The sequence below is a fragment of the Myotis brandtii genome, unplaced genomic scaffold, assembly GCF_000412655.1.
Source record: "Myotis brandtii unplaced genomic scaffold, ASM41265v1 scaffold368, whole genome shotgun sequence".
NCBI classification, from domain to species: Eukaryota; Metazoa; Chordata; class Mammalia; order Chiroptera; family Vespertilionidae; genus Myotis; species Myotis brandtii.
In genome coordinates this window covers 173,463-198,478 of record NW_005364139.1, presented here as the reverse complement: position 1 = coordinate 198,478, position 25,016 = coordinate 173,463, and the positions used below count along the sequence as shown (strand labels likewise).

General features: G+C 37.3%; 1 protein-coding gene across 3 annotated transcripts in view; it reads right to left on the bottom strand.

Annotated features, from left to right (window-relative positions):
- The window catches only part of KLHL24 (kelch-like family member 24), a 27,467-nt gene extending 2,451 nt beyond the window's left edge, over positions 1-25,016 (bottom strand). For 2 of the 3 annotated variants that reach the window (XM_005872114.2, XM_014544497.1), the window contains exons 1-7: positions 24,901-25,016; positions 23,240-23,302; positions 18,351-19,331; positions 9,906-10,090; positions 8,703-8,821; positions 4,462-4,650; positions 3,203-3,391 (exon numbers count right to left, since the gene is read on the bottom strand). In XM_005872114.2, coding sequence (XP_005872176.1) covers positions 3,203-3,391; positions 4,462-4,650; positions 8,703-8,821; positions 9,906-10,090; positions 18,351-19,270 — 1,602 coding nt within the window. In that variant the 5' untranslated portion in view covers positions 19,271-19,331; positions 23,240-23,302; positions 24,901-25,016. Of the gene's footprint in view, positions 1-3,202; positions 3,392-4,461; positions 4,651-8,702; positions 8,822-9,905; positions 10,091-18,350; positions 19,332-23,239; positions 23,303-23,522; positions 23,750-24,900 lie in introns of those variants that run through there. The other variant, XM_014544496.1, reaches the window with a different exon arrangement.

Below are 25,016 nucleotides of genomic sequence, written 5' to 3'. Positions count from 1 at the left end.
TATATATATATTTAAAAGTACACAAGCTCTTTCTATAAATTCTAAAAGTTATCAATACAATAAAAAACAACATTCTGCTCAGCTGGTGTGGCTCAGTGGTTGAGCACTGACTTATGAACCAGGAGGTCATGGCTCAATTCCCAATCAGGGCTGATCAATGACTCTCATCATTGACGTTTTTAATTCTTTCCCTTTCCCTTCCTCTCTGAAATCAATAAAAATATACTTTAAAAAAACACAAAACCAACAACATCCTTAGTTTCCAGGGATAAGCAACACCACATGACTAAACCTTACAGTCACTTTGATGATGATTCTTAAACTATATTGTTATAGGACCTTGTTATTAACATCATTTCAGATAATAATGCTCAGAATTAAACCAAACAAACAACCTTGAAATCATTATACTTTCATATCAGGAAATTACATGTACTATAGATTAAAATGAAATACAATCCTAATATTGTAAAAACCCCCCCAACAACCCTCCTTAATTATTATTATTTATAATCCTTAGGTTTAAATGCCAACAATAAAGAATCATATTTCATTTATTATTCTAAACTTTAATGACACTTTAAATACCTGGTCTACTGAAGAAATATTTAAAAAAATCATCATCGAATTAAAATCCCACAATTTTTTTTTAAAGGATGTTTCTGACAAGAATTAAAATGCAAAAATGTTTAAAATAGCAAACTGTGGCTTTTAGGAATTATGCAAAGTCAAGAAGCATGGAAATAGTGAGAGAGAGAGAGAAAGGCTGGGTCCATTTGGACTGCAAAAAAAAAAAAAGAGCTCATTTTTTTAGCTCTTTTATGTCATTCAGGATTTTAAGCATTTAAGAAAATGTAGCCCTAGCTGGTTTGGCTCAATGGATAGAGCGTCGGCCTGCGGACTGAAGGGTCCCAGGTTCGATTCTGACCAAGGGCACATGCCTGGGTTGCGGGCTCGACCCCCAGTAGGGGGCATGCAGGAGGCAGCCAATCAATGATTCTCTCTCATCATTGATGTTTCTATCTCCCTCTCCCTTCCTCTCTAAAATCAATAAAATATATTTAAAAAAAATAAAATGTAGCCTTGGACTCAAATAACTGTCTACCATGAAATTAGATGATTTATCGTTTTTTAGTGAACAGAGAAGCCAGAAAAGGCATGAGGGGCTAAAGGGGACAGTATGAACTAAGGCAGGAACACATAAGATCTATATAGAATGCAAATAATAGGTATTAATATAATTGAGGTATAGTTGCAGAAAGTAAAGCTGAAAAAGCAAGCAGAGGTCAGCCAATAGAAGGCCTAGAATAGAAGGAAGTGGGAAAACTTTGGATTTTACTCAGTAGTTTCCAATCAGAGGAGAGACATGATTATTACATTTGTTGGAAAATAACTGGTGGCAAAACGGGCTAGAGAAGCAAGACATTAGCGAAACACTAGATTATTGTTTCAGTTTAGGTAGGAACTGATAAGAACTTGAACAAAAGCAAGAATAGGAATGGAAAAGAATAGGAGAAACTCTGAGAACTGATAGGCTAGATTGATTCAATATAAAAGAGAGGAAAATCTAAGAAATTTTCTAGCTGTGAAATAATAGGAAATATATATATACTAGAGGCCCGATGCACGAGATTCAGCCCTCGCGGTCGCGGCTTCGTTCGGAAGGTTGTTCAGCTGTCTGGTCTAATTAGCATATTATGCTTTTATTAGTATAGATGTGTGTGTATATTTGTCTCTGGCCCCATGTTTCTGATACAGAGCGTCTAAATTCCTTGGAATTTCCTGGGTGATAGGAGTGTCTTTCATTTTAATGAGGTGACTCTTGGTGGGTTCCTGGATGAGGGCTGGTCACCAGAAAGACGAAGCCATGATTAGAAGCTTGGAACTTTCAGGCCCACCCCCCATTCTCTGGAGAAGGGAGACAGGCTGGAAACTGAGTTAGTAATTGATCATGCCTATATGATCTCCAAAGTATGGGATTTGGAGAGTGTTCAGGTTGTTGACACATCCGTGTGTTGGGGGGTGGCACACCTCAACTGCACGACGACAGAAGCTCCTCTGCTTGGGACCCTTCTGGACCTCATTCTATATACCTCTTTATCTGGCTGTTCACCTGTATCCTTTGCAAAACCCCTTTACAAAATAAACCTGGATTTTTAGCTGGTAGATCAGAAATACTGGGGACAACCTGGAACTTGTGATTGGCATTTGAAGCAGGGGCAGTTTAGTGGGACTGAACCCTTGACTTGTGGAATCTAACACTAACTCCAGGTAGATAATGTCAGAACAGAATTGAATTGTAAGACACCCAGACTGTGAAGAAGTAACTGGTGTGGGAAAAACGCTCATTTCTGGTGTCAGAAGTATTTTGAGAGTAAGGGAGAAAAAGAGTTTTCCATTCACTAACTTATTGGAAAACAGAAAGTAGGCTTGGGGAAGAACACTCATGGAAAATATCAAATAAGCAGCTTGAAATTTGAGTCTGGAGCACAGGAGAGAGGCTTTAATGGAGATACAGACTTGAAGTCATCAGTATTGGGCAGTAAATGAGATCACTCAGGAATAGAGTATAAACTGTGAAGACGGCAGGGGGAAGAGGCTCAAGGAAAACCCATATTTAAAGGTTGGGTAGAAAAAACAAGTGAATATGAATGAGACTGGGAGATGATAAGTAACGGCCTTTGAGAGTACAAGATCTCTAGAGTGGTATAGGTAGAATCAGATTTCCAGCATCAGAACCATTATGCATTTTGGTGGTAGAAGAAAGAAGAGCGAGCCATGAATCGAAAGGCTGAGGGAAGGCCTTTTTTTGGAAGCAGTGGTGGAGGGGGAATAGGAAGATACAGGCCAGAGTGTGTGGATGAAGACATGAGCACAGCCATTTTCTTTATAACTAATAAACAACAACTAGCTTCTGACTACAGAAAGAAAAACACAGTTTGGGAGCATTTCTTATCTTTTAAAATATGCAAGAGAGAGTGATAAGGACTAGAGCAGAATTCTGACAAAGGTCAAGGGGGGAAAAATGAACAGCTCAAGCACAATAGCTACTTCACCATGGGATGGTAAAAAGTTTTAAAAAATTATGAAATAGTTCAAGCATACATGAAATAATTTAATAGCAGAACTGCAGTATATTCATAATTGCCATGTACTTAGTTCCTCCTAGATTCATTTTTCTTTAGGATTTTTATGTTATTACCTGCCGGCTGAATGTATTCTGTACGTGCATCCAGTAATCTTCAACTGGATCGTAACAGTATATTGCCTTGGTCAGTCCACCAGCAACATATATCAAGTTGTTTAAGGATACAGCTGTTATACATCTCTTGGCAATTGGGATAGCTGCACGAAGTAGCCAAGAATTGGTTTCTGGATCATAAGATTGAACCTAATACATAGAAATATTTAATTAAAATTTCTCAACAAAAATGTAAATTTGCTTAATAAAAAGCCTATCAATATATAGAAACATGATTAAAAGTCAAATCTCATTAATTCACAGAATTAAGAGAGTTAGCTTGATAGTGAACTGTGAAATATGAAATTCTCAAATGTACATTTATTATTATCAAACAGAATAAAGTAACAAACAGATTGCTTCCAGGAGGAATGGCTACCAAGTTTGCTTTACTTATTTCCATGAAAATGAATAGTTTAGATTTTTAAAAAATTGTATTATATAGCATAACTATGATTTAATCTGAATATAAGTTCTTTACACTTTTAGGGATACCTTTCTTCAAAAGAACATAAGTAAATCTCAATTCAGTATACTCTGAATGATAACAAATTCTGAATTAATGAATTTTAAATATGTAACTTTTGACCACATTGTATAAAGTTAATTTAGAAAAAAAAATTGACAAAATTCAGTTAACTATTGCTAAACCAATTAGGTAATAGACAGCTGTTTCCAGAACAAACTTTGTATTTCCTGAGATGTCAGGGTGGCATAAGTTCTTTTGTCCAAGAGTTCCATGAAATGCAGCAACTTTGAACCATCCTCTATTTATATTACAGAGGTTTCCTTTTCTCATCTTTGTTCTAAAAAATACTTTTAAAGTATGCAGAAAATGACCCAGTTGGAGGCAGCATAATTAGCTACTGTGTCTTATCCCCTTTGCCGATTCATTTCCCAACTGTGTTTTGTGTGAATAATTTTTCGAACCTATTGACTACAGCAGTAAAAGGTTTAAAACAACTTATTTAGTACAAGATCTCAACATTGAGATTAGTCTCATGTCAAACAGATCAAATCATGCTTTTTACAGCAAATTGTCAGATATATTAGAATCTCTCTTTACTAACTTGAAATTCAGTATTTTCCCTCAAAAGTATAAAGTACCAAGTTTTAAAAGGCCTTTCACACTAAGGAACCTCGCTATCCCCTTGATAAACCTTCCATATTTCTCTTCTTATATATGTCAGTGGTAATTTCGGTAAGAGAACATGCCTTACCTTATCAGAACAAGTATTATCATCAGGTCCGCCACCAATCACAAACAGTTTCCCTACACAGCTAGTCACAGCAGGAGAACTCACTGCTTCCTTAAGGGGAGCAACTTCAGTCCATCGATTTGAAAAGGAATCATAACATTCTACGCTGCTAAGCCTGTTCTGTCCATCATAGCCTCCAACAACATATACCTATATATAAAATACATGGGAAAAAAATCTTAATTAACAAAGCTTGAATCCTGAACTAGTTGGCTAAAGAATTAAGTGACCTCTCTCCTTTAAAGAGCACTTGATAACTATAATTGCAATATATTTAGCTCAGCTTCTGAAACTTTAAAAAATTTACCACCACCAAGGAGTCTTTTTAGACATTTTTTTCATAATAGCCTCCTCCAATGAAATTTTAATACCACAGATAATTGTATATCTGTTTATGTACTGTATGTATATCTATGCTTTATAGATGAAACATTTTTTTCACCCCAAGAACAAATCTTCACCACCTTAGGTATAATACTGCTTGAGCTGAGAATTACATGATTAAACTTTAATTAATTTTTTACATTTATTATTATCAAACAGAATAAAGTAACAAACAGAGATTGATGAATGATGAAAATATTAGATTATGATAAAGTAAGAAAGCTATGTAAATAAAATAATAGGTAAGGATTACTAGACTGAGATCTTGGGAGGCAGGGCCTATCTTGTTTGTTTGTTTTTTGTTTTTTTAAATATATTTTTATTGATTTCAGAGAGGGAGAGGGAGAGAGAAACATCAATGATGACAAAGAATCACAGATCGGCTGCCTCCTGCACCCCCCCTACTGGGGATTGAGCCCACAACTGAGGTACGTGCCCTTGGCCAGAATCAAACCCAGGACCCCTCAGCCCGAAGGCGGACACTCTATCCGCTGAGCCAAATCGGCTAGGGCTATTTTTTTAAATGTATTTTTATTGACTTCAGAGAGGAAGGGACAGGAAGAGAAAGATAGAAACATCAATGATGAGAAAGAATCATTGCTTGGCTGCCTCCTGCGTGCCCCTTACTGGGGATTGAGCTCGCAACCCAGGCATGTGCCCTTGACCGGAATCAAACCTGGGACTCTTCAGTCCGCAGGCCAAGACTCCATCCACTGAGCCAAACCGGCTAGGGCTTGTTCTTCATTTTAATCTCTACAAGTGCCTAGAAAAGTACCTGACACATAACAAACTCCATACTATATATTTCAAAGGGCTTTCACGTACATTTTCTTTTCACAAATATTAGGAAGATAGGGCAAATTAATATCTTTATATGACAGATGATCTAATCAACAAGCCATTTATTAAATGACCTATATGCAGAATAGTCCATTAAACATAATGAGACATACAAGACACTTTTAACTAAAGGAGCTCTCCTGTTTAACATCCAAAGTTCTTTTAAAGGACGGTCATCATCAACTCTTCCCTCCACATCTAATTAACTATTAACACCTACTGAGTCTTCTTTCACAATATCTCTGACATCTGTCCCTTTCTTTTGTTTCCCATTGCCATTATCCTCCCTCAGGGTCCCTATCATTTCATACCTTTCAATTAATCTCCTGGTCTCCAAATCACAGATTAATCTTACTAAAACACCTCATCAACTCCTTTTAATAGTTCAACAATGAATGCCTAAGGGTCAAGGCTAAATGTTATATATTATCATTTAAAGTCTGTCCACAATTTATCTTTCTGTGTTCCTCCAAATTTCCACAGCAGCCAATACCATTTCTATCTTGCTTTTCTCACATTATGATAAAAAAAGGTCTGTTGGTGGGTTTGTTCTAACACCATGTCGTTCAGAGAGGCTAAGTAACTTACTCAAGGTTATGCAGTTGGAAGGGGTATGGAAACTGTAGTACAATGTAGCCAGTAGGACATAGGCTTTGAAGTCAGGAGAGGCAGCCAGACAATGTTAAGACTTTGGGCAATTTATTCTTTCTGAGACTCAGACCTAATTTCTTTTAAAAAAAATTTAAAAATTGATTTGAGAAAGAGAGAGAGGGGAAGCAGATAGGGATGGGGGGAATTGGGAAATGGGAGGGAGGGAGAGGGAAAGAGGGAGAGAGGGGGAGAGGGAGAGAGGGAGAGAGGGAGAGAGAGAGAGAGAGAGATCAATTTGTTGTTCCACTTATTGATACATTCATTGGTTGCTTCTTGTATGTGCCCTGTTGGGAATCAAACCCACAAGCTTGGCATACCAGGATGACACTCTAACCAATTGATCTTATCACCCAGCCAGGGCTACCTAATTTTCCCTACATGCATAAATTAAAAATAAGTGCTGTGAGCATCAAGATAAAACACCTCTAGCCTAAGAAAATCCGAGCTTTTGTCCCTTTATCACTTTCTGTATAACCTTGGGCAAGTGGCTTAATTTCTTGATTCACTTTCTTTATTAATTTAAAAAAATATGTATTTTTTAAATTGATTTCAGAGAGGAAGAGAGAAGGAGAGAGAGAGAGAGAGAAACATCAATGATGAGAGAGAATCATTGACTGGCTGCCTCCTGCAAGCCTCCTACTAGGGATCGAGCCCAAAACCCAGGTGTGTGCCCCGACCCAGAATTGGAACCGTGACCTCCTGGTTCATAGGTTGATGCTTAACCACTGAGTGATAATGTCTGCCCACTTTATGAATTTAAAAAATTACAGTAAGTATTCTCTAAGATTCCTTCATGTGCTAAGATTCTATATTACAAACCATCCTAGGGCTCTTTTACAGAGAACATTTATAAATTTAAATAATTTTATAGGTTTGAATTCAGCCTACATTGTAAATTTTAGGATAATGGTTTCCATGGATTGAGTACTTGCTGTATAAAGTAGGAAGGATTCCTTTTATTTCTTGATTTAGTGATTCCAAATTTTGGGTAGCTTCAAGTCAAGTATACTGATATTTGTGAAATAAATTTGTGTTCATTAATCCATGTATAGTATTTGAGAAATAATAATTTTTAATACCTTTGTAGTTGACTAAGTCATTATAATATTTTTAGTTAGACCTCATCTCTTTCCCTTACTTTAGCAGTCCCTTTTTAGTAATATTTTGTCATTCTTGAGGCATAGCTACCAAAACTATATATAATATAGTAGGTACTGCCAAGCCAGTGGTTTTATAAATTATTCTATTAGTATTTTCTTTCCATTACATCTATCTTAAGGTCCTCATTATTTCACTGACCTTGTTGACAGCAGCACCACACTAGATCAATATCCTTAGGAATTAAAAAAAATCCTTAGGAATTAACAGTGGCTTTCCATGTGCTTCGAGAAGCTCTGGTATTCTACAGTAGAGACAGATTATCTAGAAGCCTCTATGGGCATGGGAGAGGGGAGGATGGGTGGGAAAGGTTCCTGGTACCATCTCTGTTTCAAATTAGAGCAGTTCTGGTTTCTCATTGGTAGCTCTGAAATATCTCCGCAGGAGAGCCTGGTACTAAGGGACCAGTCAAAAATACATGTGCAAGCAAGTATGCTGCTTTTTCTTAGACTGTTTATTAATTTGAGGCGGCTTTGGAAGAGCTGATAGAGAGGGAGGCAGGGAAAAGCTAAAGGACCCAAGTTAGCTCTTGGAATAAAATTTATATTAGATTTAACTTTAAAAAGGAGGGTGTAGTTGCTTTTTAAAAGTTTGGAAACCACTAGTCCACAAGTGATTCTCAAGTTCCTAAGAACAGCAAAGGGTTCAGAACCAAATTACATATTTTTTATAAAACTTATTAGCTGCAGTCAATAACAAGTTTAGTTTAAAATATGTTGGTGAGTTTATCTTCACACTTATTTTAAATTTGTTTTGCCCCTACTTGTACAAATAAAAAAGATAAAATAACACCACTCTAGATAAATATATCTCTGCCTGACTGCCAAAGTCAGTAAAAGGAAAAAAACTGCTTGGATTAGACATTGGCTTGTTTTTGTACTTGATGCAACGCCTTTATTTTCCATGTTTCTTAAGCATTTAGACTCCAGTGGCGCATGAAAAGAGAAATGTGGTGTACTGTCACGAATTCCAAATTGAGAGAACAAACTATCCATTCAAAAGTACAGTGTCAAATTGTTTATATCTTCAGTTTATCTATTGAGGTTAGAAATGGAAGGAAATACAATTTGAAGCCAAAATACCCAGAGGGTGAGTAAAATAAAGGATTCAGCTGTGGTATTTATTTTGGAAATGTACCAGCAATAGTGATAAAAAGTGGTTTCTCTTACTTTACCAAGGAGGACAGCCATTTTGTGACGCCATCTGCCTTTGTTTAGAGAAGCAACTCTGATCCAAATATTTAACTGTGAATTATAAATCCAGACATCACGGCCATTGATTCTTCCACCTTTAAATGCAAAACAATGCACATTCAATATATATGTATTTATCACCAAAGGATCTATGCCCAAGGCAAAGATAATAAAACACGGGATTTATTCACCCAGTCCAAGAACTTAAGAATTCAGTTCAATAAATGAAAACAAGGACCCTCTGAAAGCTTAATGCAAGTAGTTCTACAGAACAGATTTTAACATTGCCAACTGTTATCTTGAGAAATAATTACAGCCCGGCTAGCGTGGCTCAGTGGTTGAGCGTTGACCTATGAACCAGGAGGTTACGGTTAGATTCCTGGTCAGGGCACATGCTCGGGTTGCAGGCTTTATCCCCAGTCGGGGTGCCCAGGAAGCAGCTGATCAATGATTCTCTCTCATCATGTTTCTATCTCTGTGTCCCTCTCCCTTCCTCTCTGAAATCAATAAAAATATAGTTTAAAAATAAAATAAATAATTATAGGCCTCAAAAAATAAACCGCAGACTCTGAACTTTACAAATATATGTAGATTGTTATTTTAGGAGTTGGTAATCAGAAGCACCCCAAAAAAAGAATTATTATTATTATTTTTAAATATATTTGTTATTGATTTCAGAGAGGAAGGGAGAGGAAGAGAAGAGAGAAACACCCATGATGAGAGAGAATCATCGATCAGCTGCCTCCTGCACACCTGCTACTGGGGATCGAGCCGGCAACCCAGGCATATGCCCTGACCTGTGATCTCCTGGTTCCTAGGTTGGCACTCAACCACTAAACCATGCTTGGCTGGGCCAGAATTACTTTAAAAAACATTTAAAAAATGATAGATTTTTAAAAAAGCATACCATTGTACAAAATAAAGTATGTATTGTTGTATGTTCAATGTGTAGTAATCTAGTAATCTGTAAAGCTAATATGATCACTTAATTAACAGACTTCAGACCATACATACTGTAGTTACAGCAAAAAGTCATCTTGGTTTTATTTGTTGTCTAAACTGATCTGCCTAAAGTGGGCATATCCAGTGTCACTGTTTTCTTTTGTGACACTGTTTTAATTTAAAACAGCCAAGCTATGTTCAAATTAAGAGTAGCTACTATAATAATTCTTTATTTACCTGAAACAAGAATGTCATTCCTTAGTGCACAGACTGCATACTCTGATTTGGTAAATTCTGGAAGCTTAGCCAAAGACTTCCATTCTCCTGTCACAGGATCATAGCACTCAGTATATGGAAGATTAAACCCTCCAACTCGTTCACAGCCGCCAACGACAACTATCACCTCAGAATAGCCAGTTGACCTAAAATTATTGTAAGAATAAATAATATATTAAAAATATACTCAAGATTATTTCAGACCCTAAAAACATGCCATTATCATAAAGAAAGTGGAATAGTATTACAAACAGTTGAATTTATTCTCTATGAATGTACCAAATAACACAGGCTACCAATTATTACATTGAGAACATTCACAAGGGATTTAGTGTTATCATTTTTTTCCACAGAAAATTCCTATGAGTATTTTTTTTGAGATTGCCTTAAAAATTATAAAGCAGTCCAAAGAGCCTACCTAACTCAATTGGAACTCTGGTAATATTAAGGATGATTTTCAAATGAAGTTTTGCAGCAATTCAGATGTGCATAACCACACAAGATGATGCACTTTTTCTAAGTGTAGGAAAATGATATTTTTCTGTCAGATTGCTAGTTCTAAAAAAGCTACTTCACAGTATAATCTACTACCCTGTAAAGGAGTACAGTTATGTGCCACATAAGTTGTTGTTTGGGCCAAAAACAGACTGCAGATAGAAGGGTGGTCTCATAAGATTGTAATGGAGCTGAAAAATCCCTATCACCTAGTGACATCATAAAGTTGTAGTGCAATGCATTACTCGTGTTTGTGGAGATGCTGGTGCAAACCAACCTACTGCACTGCCAGTCATATAAAAGTATAGCACATAGATTTATGTATAATACATGATACATGAAAATTATAATAAATGACTATGTTTATGTATTAACTATACTACACTTTAAATCATTGTTTTAGAGTGTACTCTTTATACTTAAAAAAATTTGCTGTAAACCAGTATGCTGTGTTATACCAGCAGCAGCCTCATACATTTTGCTTATTGTGTCTCTTGACTGCATTATTTTCTCTTGTGTTTGATTTCATCTCATGTTGTTTTGTGCAGTAACAAGGTGTAGACTGAGGCTTATAGCCTAGGAGCAATAGGTAATGCCATACAGCCTAGGTGTGCAGTGGGCTATACAGCCTATGTCTGTGTAAGTGCACTCTATGATGTATGCACAACTATAAAATCACCTAAAGGGGAATTTCTCAGAATGTATACCTTTTGTTAAGCAACACATGATTGTATATGTACAGAAATTATTTTTAAAACATTTTTTAAAGTTAAGTAAATTTAGGTAATCCCACTCAAAATGTTGGTAGTCACTAAAAATGTTAACAATGTTTATAACAAAGAATGTTAAAAAAGAAAAAAGCAAGTTAAAAGCTGTACATAAGGTACAATTAATATTTATATTAAAAAGGTCTGCACCCAGCCAGTGTGGCTCAGTGGGTGAGTGTTGACCTATGAACTAGGAGGGCATGGTTTGATTCCTGGCCAGGGCACATGTCTGGGTTGCAGGCTCGATCCCCAGTAGGGGGCATGCAGGAGGCAGCCAATCAATGATTCTCTCTCATCATTGTTGTTTCTATCTCTCTCCCTCTTCTTTCCTCTCTGAAATCAATAAAAATATATTAAAAAAATAAAATAAAATAAAATAAAAAGGTCCTGGCTGGTGTGGCTCAAGTTAGTTGAGTTGTCCCATGCACCGAGAGTTTACAGGTTTGATTCCCAGTCAGGGCACATGCCCAGGTTGTGGGCTTGATCCCCAATAGGGGCGTGCAGGAGGCAGCCAATTGATAGTTTTCTCTCAGAGATATTTCTCTTTCTCTCCCTCGCCCTTCCTCTCTTCTTTCTAAAATCAATAAAAACATATTTAAAAAATAATAGACCAAAATGTTAATGATGATTATTTCTGCATGTGTGGCTTCCCACTTTCTAGTAACATAAAATTTCAAAACAATAATGAGCATGGGCTATTTTTAGAGTGGAAAAAACAACTTTTAAGAGCATTAAGAGAGTCCCAAAATTTATGTTAAACACTGGCTTTTTAATTTTGTACTTTAAACTTAAGAGAGAGACAGGAAAAACTGAAAGCTTATTCAAGCTCTTTTTGTTCATAAGGGTCTATGGAATTTTAAAGTTAGTTGGCTTTGCCCAGGCCAGTGTGGCTCAGTTAGTGGGAGTGTCGTCCTATACACCAAAAGGTTGCTGGTTCGATCCCCAGTCAGGCACATACAAGTATCAACCAATGAATACATAAATAGGAAAAGTAACAAATTGATCTCTCTCTCTCTCTTTCCCTCCCTCCCTCCTTTTAAAATCAATAAATAAAAATTCTAAAAAAATTATGACATATGGTTTTCACTTTCCAGAGTAGCAAAGATTTACAAAAACTAATAATATGATATGTTGACAAAGGAGTTGAGAAATAGACACTTTCATATTTTTGGCTGAAGTATAGCTTGGAAGAAAATTTTATACAGTAACTACCAAAATTAAAAATGCCCATATCCTATGACTGAGCAATTCTATTTCTAGTAATTCAAGTTATAAATTATCAGTGTATGCAGACATATGCACAATACTGAGCATTCTTTGTAATGACAAAAATCTAGAAACAACTTAAACATCTATCATTAAGAGATGAATCAAATAAATTATGGTATCCATATATGGGGTACTATACAGCTTTTAAAAAATTATTTGAGGCCTGGCCAGTGTGGCTCAGTGTTGGAGCATTGGCCAAAGGATCGAGGGTTTGATTCCCCATCAAGGGCACATACCTGGGTTGCTGATCTCCCCCTCCCACCTTCCCACCCCATCTCCTACCCTCAGCCTCAGTTGGGACATGTGTGGGAGGCAACCAATTGATATGTCTCTCTTACATTGATGTTTCTCTCTCTCTCTCTCCCCCCCCCTCCCTCCCTCCCTCCCTCCCTCCCTCCCTCCACTCTCTCTAAAAACGAATAGAAAAAATATCCTTGGGTGAGGATTAACAAACAAAAAAAGATTTTAAAAAATCCATAGCAAAAATAAAAATAAATGAAAAAAATAAGTCTTTTATGTGGCGATGTAGAACAATCTCCAAGATACTTTTAAGTGATAAAAACAAGGTGCAAAAACAAACAAACAAACAAAAAACAAGGTGCAAAACTATAGTACCCTACTGTCTGCATAAACAAAAGTGGGGAGGTATGTGGTATGCATACACACACACACACACACACACACACACACACACACACACCCCACACTTATATGCAAAGAATATTTCTAAAAAGAGTTCAAAAATTTGGTAACAGAGGTATCCTTTGGGACAACTGATATACCAAAGATCAGGTAGAGGGAAAATTACAATATATATGCTTTTATGTAAAAATGTTAGAGTTCAAAATAACAATGAATTAATTAACATGTATTTAAGATGGGAAACCATGTACCCTATAATATAGAATAACATCCTTAAGAGGGACTAGAACAAAAATTCAGAACAAAAAATTTTAGTCTTGGCTCTGCCACTAAGTAACTTTATGACAAGAACAAGTTGGTTCATTTAACTGTGCTTCAGTTTTATCACCTATAAAATAAAGAATGAAGGTATTTATTAATCTTACAACACTATTTTTTTAGATTCAACATTTTTTTGTGTTAGTTTCAGGTATATAGCATAGTGGTTAGATAATCATATACTTTACAAAGTATCCCCCCTGATATTTCCAGTACCATCTGGTACCATCAATAGTTATTACAATATTATTGACTATACATCCTGGTGGCTATTTTGTCATTACCAATTTGTACTTAATCCCTTCAGCTTTTATACCCAGTCCCCCGGCTCCTCTCCTTTCTGGCAAGCATGAGTCTTTTTTCTGTATTTACAAGCCTCTTTCAACTAAAACACCATTTCTTTAAAGAACACACAAAAAGCCCTTATCTTAGTTTTCTCAAATGGTTTCTAATAGGAACTTGAACCTTGTTCTCATTATGGCAGTTATATTCCGATATTCATTATATAGTAACTGATTATTAGACAAGAGGTAGGAGCGTATTAAATAGTAGAGGCCTGGTGCACGGGATTCGTGCACTGGTGGAGGGCGTGGCCTGTGGGGATCGGCCTGCTATGGGAGCACCGCTCATCCCAGTCTGCTGAGTGGCTGTGCACCTGCCCTCTGAGCGACTGCTCCCTGGTCCAGCATCTTCTGTGGAGCCGGAGCACTCACTTCTCCAGGGGAACTAGTCGGGGACGGGCCCAAAGCCAATAGCACTGAGAGGCAGCGGAGTAGGCCTCAGTCCCACGGTGGCCATGAACCCTGCCTCCCAGCCTCCAGGGTCAGCGCTGCGCAGCCTGTGGCCAGAGGAGGTGGTAGGGAGTGAGGAGGAGGAGCCTGGGGCAAGGAGGCGATGACCGCAGCCCAGGGTTCCTGCCCAACAGCCCGGGGTTCTCAGCGGGAGCAGCCGCTCATCCTGGTCAGCTAAGCGGTGCTCCCACTGTGGTAGCACACTGACCACCAGGGGGGCAGCTCCTGCGTTGAGTGTCTGCCCCCTGGTGGTCAGTGCCATCATAGGGACTTGTCAAATGGTTGTTCTGGTCATTCTACTGTTTGGTTGCTGGGCTTTTATTATATAGGACTAGCTACCTATTGCTCAATTGAGTATAGCAAAGAGCATTGATTTTTTTCTCATAGATATGAACAATTTATGCTTAAAATGAACCATTTGATAGCAAGCATTTCTGCCTCAATCACATTTCCTATTCTGTAAAAGCACAGCATAAATTTAAAATGTATTTTCTTCATGAAACCAGTAATAATTTTTATTATGTTTTTTGTGTGTCAAACGCTAGGTTATGCATTCTTTCATATGATATCTCTAATACTCACAACAATTTTTAAAAAAATATATTTTATTGATATCAGAGAGGCAGGGGTAGGGAGAGAGAAACATTAATGATGAGAGAGAATCATTGATCGGCTGCAGACCCACACTGGGGATTGAACCTGCAATCCAGGCATGTGCCCTTGACGGGAATCAAACCCAGGACCCTTCAGTCTGCAGGCAGATGCTCTACCCACTGAGCCAAACTGGCTAGGGCACTCACAACAATTTTACAAGGTAGATAATATTATGCTCATTTTACAGATGTGAAAACTGATACATAGTGAAGTTAAAGTGCCTTGCCCAAGATCATAGAATTAACTAGCATAGAGCCAGATTATAATCCAGGCCTGTTTCTGAAGTCAGTACTCTAAACACATCATGATGCTTGGTGCTTATTAAAAAATAATATTATGGCCCTAGCTGGTTTGGCTCAGTGGATAGAGCGTCAGCCTATGGACTGAAGGGTCCTGGGTTCGATTCCAGTCAAGGGCACATGCCGGGTTGCAGGCTTGATTCCCAGTGGGGGGCATGCAGGAGGCAGCCAATCAATGATTCTCATCATTGGTGTTTCTATCGCTCTTTTCCTCTCCCTTCCTCTCTGAAATCAATAAAAAATATTATTAATATTATGTATTAGCACAGACATTTAAGGTTGCATAATACATATTATTAAAAAGACAACTACTGTTCCTAAGCTTTGTTCCTTCTGTGATTGGTCTCCACTGTTTTCTCTCCATGGGTTTACAACTGGCAGTGTAGATTATCAAACTTTCATGCTTGGGTGCATTTTTGGGTTTTCTCTGTTATTTAAGAGACACGTGGGTATATATATGTAGAATATCTAATATGCGTTGAGCTCTGAAGGATACCTGGCACAGGATAAACACTAAAGAAACACTGACTGATGTGGAGTATAACCTAACTGTTCATTGGTGGAAACTGACTGTCATCACCCTAATCTGGAGTTAATCTTTGCATCGCTAATGTGAAGACAACCAGATAGTCTGTGTCTCCTACTTTGACACATTACCTAGGATGAACTCTTGCCAGAAATACTTAACTGGTCTCCATTAAGCTGAGGCTTGCAGAGCCAACTTCGTTTCCAGAAACATAACTAAATGCAGGTAAATGATACCATAAGGAAGTAACCAGACTGATACAGAAGGTGAAATACTTTTCTGGACAACTTGGCCAACAACAAGTCAGAATCACAAAAAAGAAATTGTTCTGAAATAAGAGAGACTTCATGGAAATAACCAGATGCAATAAGTGATCCTGGATTAGATCCAGATTCATTAAAGAACAGTCTGGAGGAAGTATGTATATGAATTGGGTATTAGATAATATTAAATAACTATTAACTGTAAGTGTGATATTATTTTGCCTGTTATTTTTTTTTTAAAGATGCATCCTCAAGTAAAAAAAAAAGTAACATTGGCTGAATGAATGAATGAATGAATGAAAGAAAAAGTCTGGGCTGGAGATATAGGTTTAATAGTCAATAGCATGCATGGTAATTAAAACCATGAGAGTAGATGAGATCGCCTAACAGTGGTCGGCAAACTGCGGCTCGGCAAACCGCGGCTCGTGAGCCACATGTGGCTCTTTGGCCCCTTGAGTGTGGCTCTTCCACAAAGTACCGGCTCTTCCACAAAATACCGACTTCTGTGCATGGGCCACGAAGTTTCAATCGCACTGTACGTGCGCGCCCCCAGGTGGTATTTTGTGGAAGAGCCACACTCAAGAGGCCAAAGAGCCGCGTGTGCCTCGCGAGCCGTGGTTTGCCGACCACGGGCTAGGAAAGTGTGTAAGGCAAGATAAAGAGATGTGAACCAAAGGGACCACCAACATTCCCAAGACTAGATATAGAACCATCAACTGGAAAAGAGCAGCTGGAGAAGTAAGACCATGAAGAAAATGGTACTCCACAAGCTAGAGGAGGAGTTTCAAGAGGGATTAAAGCAATTTATAATGTCAAATTCTAAAGAGAGATCAAGCTGGATAAAGACTGAAAAGAGGTGTCTAACAAATAACAAACAGAAGGTCAGTGATGACCAGATTGAGAGGAGTTTCAGGAGAGTGACTGGAGTTGCAGAAGTAGAGACATCACCCTTTTTTCAAAGAACTTTGGAGTTTCTCAGAAAGATGAGAACCTGTATAAATAATACACATTGTTCAGATAATGAAATTCCTAGTGATGGGTACTAACATGCAGTAACAAGTAAGTGAAAGACAATATGAGGGACAGAAGTTGACTGCAGAGTTGTAAGATAAAGGATTCCTCACAAAATGCCCACACAAAATAAATATCCGCTATTATATTTATAATGGTCTGAAAATTCAATATAACTATAGTTTGCTTTTTTCTACTTGCCTCCTAAAGAAAGGTGATATAGCAATCTTTTATATAGATGTGTTCCACTGTATAAAATGGATTGGTCTGCTTCAAAATTGGAAGTAAATTTTTGCAAATCAAGTAATTAAGTGAATCAGGAAAAGTATTTATTATCTAACCTAATTAGTCTGAGTCTCCAATATGTTCATTCAGGTCATTTCTCTGTAAATAACATTAATAATAAATGAATTACTTTGATTTTACAACACATATCCTTTGGTCCCTTCTAATCCCATGATATATACAGAATAGGTATTATCAGTCCTATTTGACTCCAAAACATTCTTCTGCTACAAGGGACTCTGTTTGGAAGAATGAGTGATTTTCCTTGGAGGGACACTGTGCATCCAGAAAAGTTGTGGAATATCCCTGAAGCTGTTTAGCTTTCTTAATACATTTAACCGTGGCCTCTCCACATTCTTAAACTCAGCCCAAGTCTCTGAAGAGTCTTTAAAAAAAGAACAGGAACTTAGAAAAAATCTGTACACTTATAGAATAAAATTGTATTCTTTTGTCCTTTGTTAAACAATTAACAATTACTTTTTAAAAAACTAGAGTCAGCTTTTTTGTTTTATTGAGATATAATTGTACAATATTTAATTGCATTCCTTCCCCTTAACATAACATACATTTTCCAAATTCTGTATAATGATGATATAATTTTTGTAATCAGAAAAAAATTTTAAAATTGAGATTGACATTAAATATAGTAACTATGGCAATGAGACAAGATCTGAAGGTTGGGTTTTATATTTGAGAATCCACTCATTGTACATGAGCTTACTTACTTCACCTCTATATTTCATGTTGTCTGTTAGTCTGCCAAAGTCTTTAGCTCCTTTCTATCCAAAGACTCTGGAAAGAAAAGTGGAATGTTTTGGGACCCTACGAAGGCTATGAGAAATTAGTAGAAGTATGTTGAGACATGCACAGTTCCAAAGACCCTTTGCAACACCCTCTGACAGCTCAGAACAATAACAAAGAATGAATCTAGTCTTCACTGGGAGAGACATTTAAATTATGTAAATCTACATGCAACAACACATATAAATGACTACCCTGAAATTACCTTCAGGATGTTTAAAAATACTTTAAAAACAAAAACTTTTGTTAATTATATTGTAGTTAATTTGTAAACAGTTTTCTCACCTTCGTGGCCTAGTCCTTGGGGACATCATTTCATTCCCAAGTATGTGGTACCGCCTTGCTTCATGCAACAACTGATAACACTCAGGAGAATTCTGGATCAATTGGTCCACCTCAACTGTTTGAACGAAGTAGTTGGGATGCAACAGAGGGAGTCTCACATGTGTCAGGAGCTCATGTAATAGTGGTCTTCTCAGATCAACAGCACGATAGACCCAACGCATGACAGCTTCAAAAACCATCTCCTCTTTAGTAATAACTAGTTCATCACTACAAATATAATCAATAAGTTCATCTTTGTCAAGCTCAAGAAACTCCTCATGCTGGGACACATCCTCAAAAGTCTGTAATGCAAAAGTCTTGCATTTTGTGAAGAGTGTTTTGAGTGAATGGGTGTCAGCAAAGCGCTGAATTCCTAAGCAATTACAAGGATCAAGTTGCTCCTCCAAGAACTTGGCACATGCATCACGGAGAACACTGATCTGAAAGAGGCTTGATGTTTCAAAGATATATTGTACATTCTCTGTAGTGATCTTCACCTTTCCAGTATACACATACTGCAGAAAACATTCCATAGCTTCAGCTAAAATACCATTGATTTCAACCAACATTTCTCGGCTTTCCCTGTGGTCATTACAAAACATAGCTCTGAAGTAGCTACTACAGGCTGATAGAACAGCTCTATGGCAAGGAAATTCTTTCCCTTCCACACAAATGATAACATCTGTGAATAATCGGTTATCTCGGAATTCATTAAATATCTGGAGTATGTTTTCAGCATGGGATGATCCTGAAGAGAAGTCAAAAAATTCATGGCCTGTCAGAGATTTAGGGTCCATTTCAAAAACTTTACGCTTAGTTGCTGGGGAATCACGCACCCCGAGATCCTCTCTGTTTAGTCTTCGTCCTAATATTAGGACCATCGTTACATCAGTTGACTATATAACTGCTGAGAAATGACTGTTAGGGATCTTCTCTACGTGGCTAAAAGTGAAAAAAGAAAAAAAGTGAAAACATTTTAATAAGTAAAAAATTCAGTATTCAAATTATATAATTTCATTTTGATGTAACACTGCAACAAAATCGTGTAATATATTTCATGTAGGGTACAGGGCACTACTTCGTTTTAATAAACATTGATATAAAAATTGCATTTGCACAATTAGAACCTTAGGAGTAATTTGCAACAGTACTCCTTTAGCCCCCCAGGTGAAAGGATACCGTGTACTTTGTGAATTACTAATAACCTTCTGTCTTCCCTTTTACACAGCTGGGTTTTATCCACTGACTATAAAGGTAAGTCAGAATACTGTAAGACACAGAATTTGACTATATTCAGAATCCTAAAATAAGTGTATATTATCTTAATATACTAGTGTTGCTAGACAGGAATTCAATTATATTTATTAATGGTCTTTAAAAATATATATATTGTTTGACTAGCAAGTCCTTTTCCAGCATTCCTAAGGAAATAACAGGATATGTAGAAAGATTTATTTACAGAGATGCCCAATGCTATATTTTTAAAAATATATTTTATTGATTTCAGAGAGGAAGGGAGAGGGAGAAGGAGAGAGAGATAGAAACATCAATGATGAGAGACAATCATTGATCGGCTGCCTCCTACACTCCCCCACTGGGGATTGAGCCCACAACCCGGGCATGTGCCCTTGACCGGAATCGAACCCGGGATCTGTCAGTCCCCAGGCTGATCCTCTATCCACTGAGCCAAACCAGCTAGGGCCCAATGCTGTTTTAATAAAAAATACTTAAAAAAACCTAAATGACCTACAATAGGGGATTAGTTAAACCGAAGTACATCTTAAGGATGGAACACAGTCTATGCAGCCTTTAAAAATTATGTATACTAGCCCAGCTGGTGTGGCTCAGTGGTTGAGCATCAACCTATAAACTAGGAGGTCACAGTTCGATTCCAGGTCAGGGCACATGCTGGGTTTTGGGCTCAATCCCCAGTAGGAGGCGTGCTGGAGGCAGATGATCAATGATTCTGATAATTGATGTTTCTCTCTCTCGTTTCCTCTTCTTTTGTCTCTGAAATCAATAAAAATACATTTTAAAAAATTATGTAGACTATTTAATGACATGGGGAAGAATTAACTAGATACTAAGTGAAAAGCAGATCATAAAACATATGCTAAGGAAATAGAAAAAGTTATGAATCAGTGCATCAAGAGATAGAAAAAAGGACTCATATATGCCAAATGTGAAGTGATTTGTTTTGTTTTTCTCTATTTCCCCCTAAATGTCCACTATAAATAGGAAATAATTTGTTTTTAAACCTCCCTCAGAAGTGACTATGAATAGGTAACTAATGAATTGAGGCACTGGGCTATAGCTATCAATTCTCTTAAATTTTAATTTTTAAGGTGGTTCTTCTCCTACTGGCTTTTCACATCTTAAGTTGATACATGACCCAAAATGTATTTGTCATTGGCTTAAGAGCACTCGGGGTAGCTCTCATCTATTCCCATGCCCTCAGAATTTCATACACAATCACTTCTAAAGGTCCCAGCTTCTTCCTGAAATATTTCAACAGTCAGATATCTAGGCCAAATGATGGTAGCATGAAGAAGGCTTAACATTATGGAAAATAGTATGGAATTTCCTAAAAAAAATTAAATATAGAACTATCACATAATCCAGCAATTCCACTTCTGGGTATTTTTCTGAAGAAATCCAAAATACTAATTTGAAAAGACATATGCACCCCTGTGATGACTGCAGCATTATAGAATCTCCCTTTTGGATAAAAGGGACAAGTTTCTCTCACATAAATGAAAAGATACTCTGTTCTGTAGTCAATAATCTTACTGTGTTTGTTATCTAGTATCTTACTGTATTAACTTTGGGGTACCATAGTGAGTGAGTAAAGTATCAATATAAGGCTGATTAAAATTTGTGTGCTCTTCCTCCTGGGAGCACACATTTGGGCCTTTCCCTTGCCCTTCCTCCCTCACAGGCATGCATCTCCTAAACTCTAAGGCAGTGGTTCTCAACCTTCCTAATGCCACGACCCTTTAGTACAGTTCCTCATGTTGTGGTGACTCCCAATTTCATTGTTACAAATTGAACATAATTAAAGCATAGTGATTAATCACAAAAACAGTATGTACTTATATATGTGTTTTCCGATGGTCTTAGGCGACCCCTGTGAAAGGGTCGTTCGACCCCCAAAGGGGTCATGACCCACAGGTTGAGAACCGCTGCTCTAAGGGATCCCACTGAGACTTGCAACCAGGGGAACAATGGAGCAGCGGGCAGCTTGTCCTGGGTTAACCCCCTGAACCTGTCTCCGAGGTCCCCTTTTTCTGACTGCAGTGAGCTGACAGCAGCCAGCCTGGCTCACTTCTTTCACTGTGGCTTTTACTTCTCAGTGAGCCAAAGCAACCCCACCTAGGCTCATTTCTTTCCTATAACATTACTAAATGACTCTGCCTAGCCCCTCCTCGTTTCAATGTCCTCAGCTTTAATAAACTACTCTCAAAACAAAAATTTAAGCACACACACAAAACCTCAAAAACTTTATAGGAGTTAAGGGTCTGTCTTTTAATGATATTTTCTGCCCCTTATTCTCATAGCTGGTTCCTTAATTACTGACAAGAGCTCTTTCACGTCTTTTACCCAATGTAAAACTGAGAATCCTGGATTAGAACAACTATAAAAATCACCTGCTATTATAAAGTATTCAACAGCAACAAGATTCTGTCTACTGCTTGCTTTGTAAGTGGCTATCTCTTAGACCTGGGCTGTTTCCTCCCGAGCAGCTTTGGCTTGGCTTTTCGGACATCCTCACTTTCTCTGGACTTTCTGGGAACTCTCCCATTAACCAGTCTCCACAAAGCATAAAACATAAACGCTTCCTAGATGACAGGGTGGGTAAAGGATTTGCACAGAAGGATCTTAGAAATATGAGATGCATTTCAAAGTTTATCTTCTGGGCTTCTATATGTTAATTTATTAGCCGCTGTTTTCCCATTTTACACAAATCAAGTATTTTAACTAGTAATGGAAAAAGCAAGAAATCAATTTGGCATCTCTGGACAAAACAAGAGGAAAATGTTTGCTCCAAGGAAATTTAATTAGAAAATTATATCTAGATAAGTTAGTGGATGCAAGGGTGATCAGAGGGTCGTGTCAATGACTGCCTGCCCATACCACATGATTTGTCTAGAAGAGCTACTAACTTTTTTCTCCCTCATTTCTTCAGGGGCTTTATTTCTGGAGCTACACTGTCACTTGAAAGGAAGACTTTTCTTAACAGAATATTGTTTTTAATTGAATTGATTTTTAGAGAGGAAGGGAGAGGCAGAGAGAAACATCGATTTGAGAGTGGAACATCGATTGGCTGCCTCCTGCATGCCCCACACCAGGGCTCCAGTCCACAGCCCAGTCATGTGCCCTGAATGAGAATCGAACTGGCAACCTTTCAGTGCACTGGATGACGCCCAACCAATTGAACCACACTGGTCAGGGCCAGAAGATTCTTCTTGTTAAGGATACCGTAGGGTTTATTTCCAACTGCAGAACTCATAAATGTTGCAGACCTAGTTTCTGATTGTTAAGTAAATTTAAAATTAGATGTATTTGATTTATGTCCCAGAAAAATGAGTGGAGATAACTTATCTTAGTGTCTCTAAGACTGGGGAAAACTGTTGACGGGGGACTGAGAGTATCAGGAAGGGGAGGAAAGGACTGGGTAAACACTGTATTTAGTAATGGAAACAACCGTGAGATTGCCTTCCTTTATGATCTTGAGGACAGAACTGCTCCTTGTGACTCTTACTGACCTAAGTGACTCCCGGTTAAAGAAAGTAAAGTGGTTTAAATCTTCAAATAACAATGTTTAAATAGTTTATAAATATTATAAATACCTTTTTAGCATTTGCTTGATCAAAGCCTCAGTCAAAATATTTGTGTTGTTTCAATTTCCACACCTAAAATAAATGGAGAACAGCAGCAACATATAAATCAGATACGAATCACTTATACTGGTCGTTGGCAGGATTTACTAATATGTTAAAAAATGTTTTTAGTTGATTTTAGTTTCCAACTGGAAGTTTACTTTTGTATAGAAAATCATTACTGAATAACAATTCCTGAAAGCAAATTAATAATTTTATGTTATTTTACATACAAACTAGTTTTGTTATTTACCAACATCTTTACTTGACAATTTTATCCTGCAGTAAGGTTTCTTGAGTGAAAGATGAGTAAACACTGGCATCAACAGCAAGCTAATGGTGACAGTGAGATGAGAAAAATAGATATCATGTGATAATTGATATTTGAAGAATGTCTGGTAATAGATATCACATCTGAGTTTGGAGCCATTAAATAATTCTGAGTTGGTCTATCAATATTACCAAAAGTAAACAATTTAGTCATTATATATTATATAACCATGGAATACATTTCAGAAAAATCTCAAGTGTTCTAGGTAATACAGGAAAAAATTCATTTTGAAATCCACAGTAATTAGATTGTCAATATAGAATCTCCAAGTTTATAAAATAATTTTTAATCTTTTAATATACATGTATTATTTCTTCTGCTTTGTTGAGGCTTATATAGATGTAGTACCTATTGAAACTAATTTAGCATAACTCCTTTTTTTGGGGGGGGGCAGAAGGGGAGTAGAGGAATGCTTAAGAGAAAATACTAGCAACTTGAACTGTGCACAGAATAGCAATTGAACACTAATGGACCTGGTTTCTGGCCCATATATCTATAGACCAAGTTATGGACTATTGATTTTTTTCCTACAGAAATACATGAACACACTTCTCTGTCCCGATTATGCGATGATTGTGAGGTGAATGTTAGCTTGCATGTTTCTTTACTTGTAGAACGCAGTCTAACTTGTGTGTATCTTTGGTAAAGAATATCTCAAGTTGGTCAGATCAGGGGATTGTTAATTCTAGCTAAATGCTTCTTCCCAATGGCAATAAGAGATTCTGAGCCAACACAGGTATTCAGCTCAATTCAAGAAACATTTATAAAGAGCCTATCCTTCGTCTCGCACTGGGGTCGCAAATATTGGATTCAGATCCAATTTTAGACTTTGGGATTGTCTAATATAAGAACCAAACAAGAACTCCAACACTGAAATTAAAATAGATTCATTTTCTCAGTTTCTCTAGCAGAAAACACAGGTGCAGATTGGAATAGATTCTCTCATGACTGATCTAATCTAGAATTATACCTTAAGGCAGCGATTTTCAACCGGTGTGCTGCAAGAACTTTTAAAACATGCAATACCTGACTATTTAGTCAGGAGCACTGACCTCCTTTCCCTTAGATTGCCAAATAAGAAAAATGACAACAGCCAATACAACAAGAGCCGTCCAGTATGAATGAATAAAAAAATTATACCTTTTTTTTTGTCAGATTGGCAAAAAAATAATGTATTTTTTTGTGTGCTGCAGAATTTTAGTAATTAGATGAAAAAAGGTAGAAAATTGCTCCCTTAAGAAGTAGAAGGGCAAGACAATTCATCTGGGCATTTTCTGCAGGGTTTTTAGCTAATACTTACGGGACAGAGGGGGTCAGCATACAAAGTCCAAAGAAGATGTATACTATCAGAATTAATCTAGAGTGTAGCTGTGCTGCAGCCAAGCTTATTTTTCCTTTAGAATGCAGGAATTCTAT